The following is a 1364-nucleotide window of genomic DNA, read 5'->3' as shown; positions in this document are numbered from 1 at the left end:
CGCACATTCTATAAACAAACTGAAAAGATCACATTGAAAAATGATTGGGTGGATGATGATTGCATATTGATTGCAAGTGAAGAGGAGCACGGTGATAGTGAGGAACTCTCACCAAAAGTTACACTGACCAGTTGTTTTCAAAACCTGCACACACAAAAGGGGGATTCACTAGAGGGCGCAGCTAAACGGGACTATGTTATAAAACGATTAAGCGAAGCATATGCAAAGCCACAATAAGCTGATGATACCTTAGAAACATTAAACATACTACTAATAATGTGTATGAGAGAATGCAAACTGCGACAAAATGTGATGCGACTGTAGAAAGAAAAAACGGCATGAGATTATTTCTGTAGCTTCTGTCTTAATTTAATATGCAGCTTCGTTGTTAGGAGTCAACTATGAATTACATGATATACATATACTAGTAGCTCGAATTTAAGTGTGTAATATACGAGAATATTGTAAAACGTGAATACGTGGAGCTGCAGCATATGTTACGTTTGTACATAGTTGCCATTTGAATGTATCTACCTTTATATTTATTATATAAGCAGGCACTTTTATTTTTAACAATTTAAAATAAAACAAAAAAAAGCGTTCGTTGAATTTCATGCGGTATTTAGTTGCAATACCTTTAATTTAGTTTTTTTTTTCTTTCTTATATTGAATTTAATTTTTGCCAATAATGTAAGTATTCTTACTTTCTGAATTTTGCAATAAATCTGAGAGAATAAATATAAAACATTGGTAATAATTGGCATTGAAACGGATTTGTTTTATTTACAATTATTGTTAAAAATTAGTTTTTTATTATATAGTTGATCGCGTCGTGTGCTGGGTTTGGGATATGTAGAAAAACTGGGTGTAAAAAAGCGGTGGACATAAATAGAAAAATTAAACTACAATTTTAAAATTTGGTATACAAGCTTTTTGAGGGCCTTGACTGACAAACGTCACTTGCTGAAAATGGTCGAGATGGGCTAAGACTACGATCCTACAAGCCGCCACCTATCACACACGGGGGTTAAGGCTTTTATAAATAAGGCGTGCAATAACAAACATAACGCAGTACTGAATTTAAACAGCTTTTTAGACCACTAAGAAAATGTTATAGAAAAATTTTATATTTTGGCGTAAAACTGAAGATTTTAATGTGATTTTAAATGGGTTAGTGCTAACAACTTTTAATCGCTAATGCATAGATAATGAAATGTAGGGTGGGGTTATCCCAAAAATCAGGCAAAAATGAAACTTGAAATTATTGTGTTTTGTTATGGATGTCCTCCAATATGTTTAATGAACGAGCAAATTTTTCGTTGATTTATATTGTAATTTCTTCACTTTTCTAAAAATAGGTCTTT

The 1364-nt window shown here is 32.2% G+C and overlaps 1 protein-coding gene across 1 annotated transcript; it reads left to right on the top strand.

Annotated features, from left to right (window-relative positions):
• On the top strand, window positions 1–1364 carry LOC118753355 (the record flags this gene model as incomplete). Its single annotated transcript, XM_036488231.1, is given in 1 exon segment — window positions 1–1364. A coding segment is annotated over 1 exon segment (237 nt), but the record flags the coding sequence as incomplete, so codon positions are not given.

Source organism: Rhagoletis pomonella, unplaced genomic scaffold (assembly GCF_013731165.1).
Source record: "Rhagoletis pomonella isolate Grant_MI unplaced genomic scaffold, Rhpom_1.0 Rhpom_scaffold_02381, whole genome shotgun sequence".
In the NCBI taxonomy this organism is placed as follows: domain Eukaryota; kingdom Metazoa; phylum Arthropoda; class Insecta; order Diptera; family Tephritidae; genus Rhagoletis; species Rhagoletis pomonella.
This window is presented reverse-complemented; position numbering and strand designations above follow the sequence as displayed.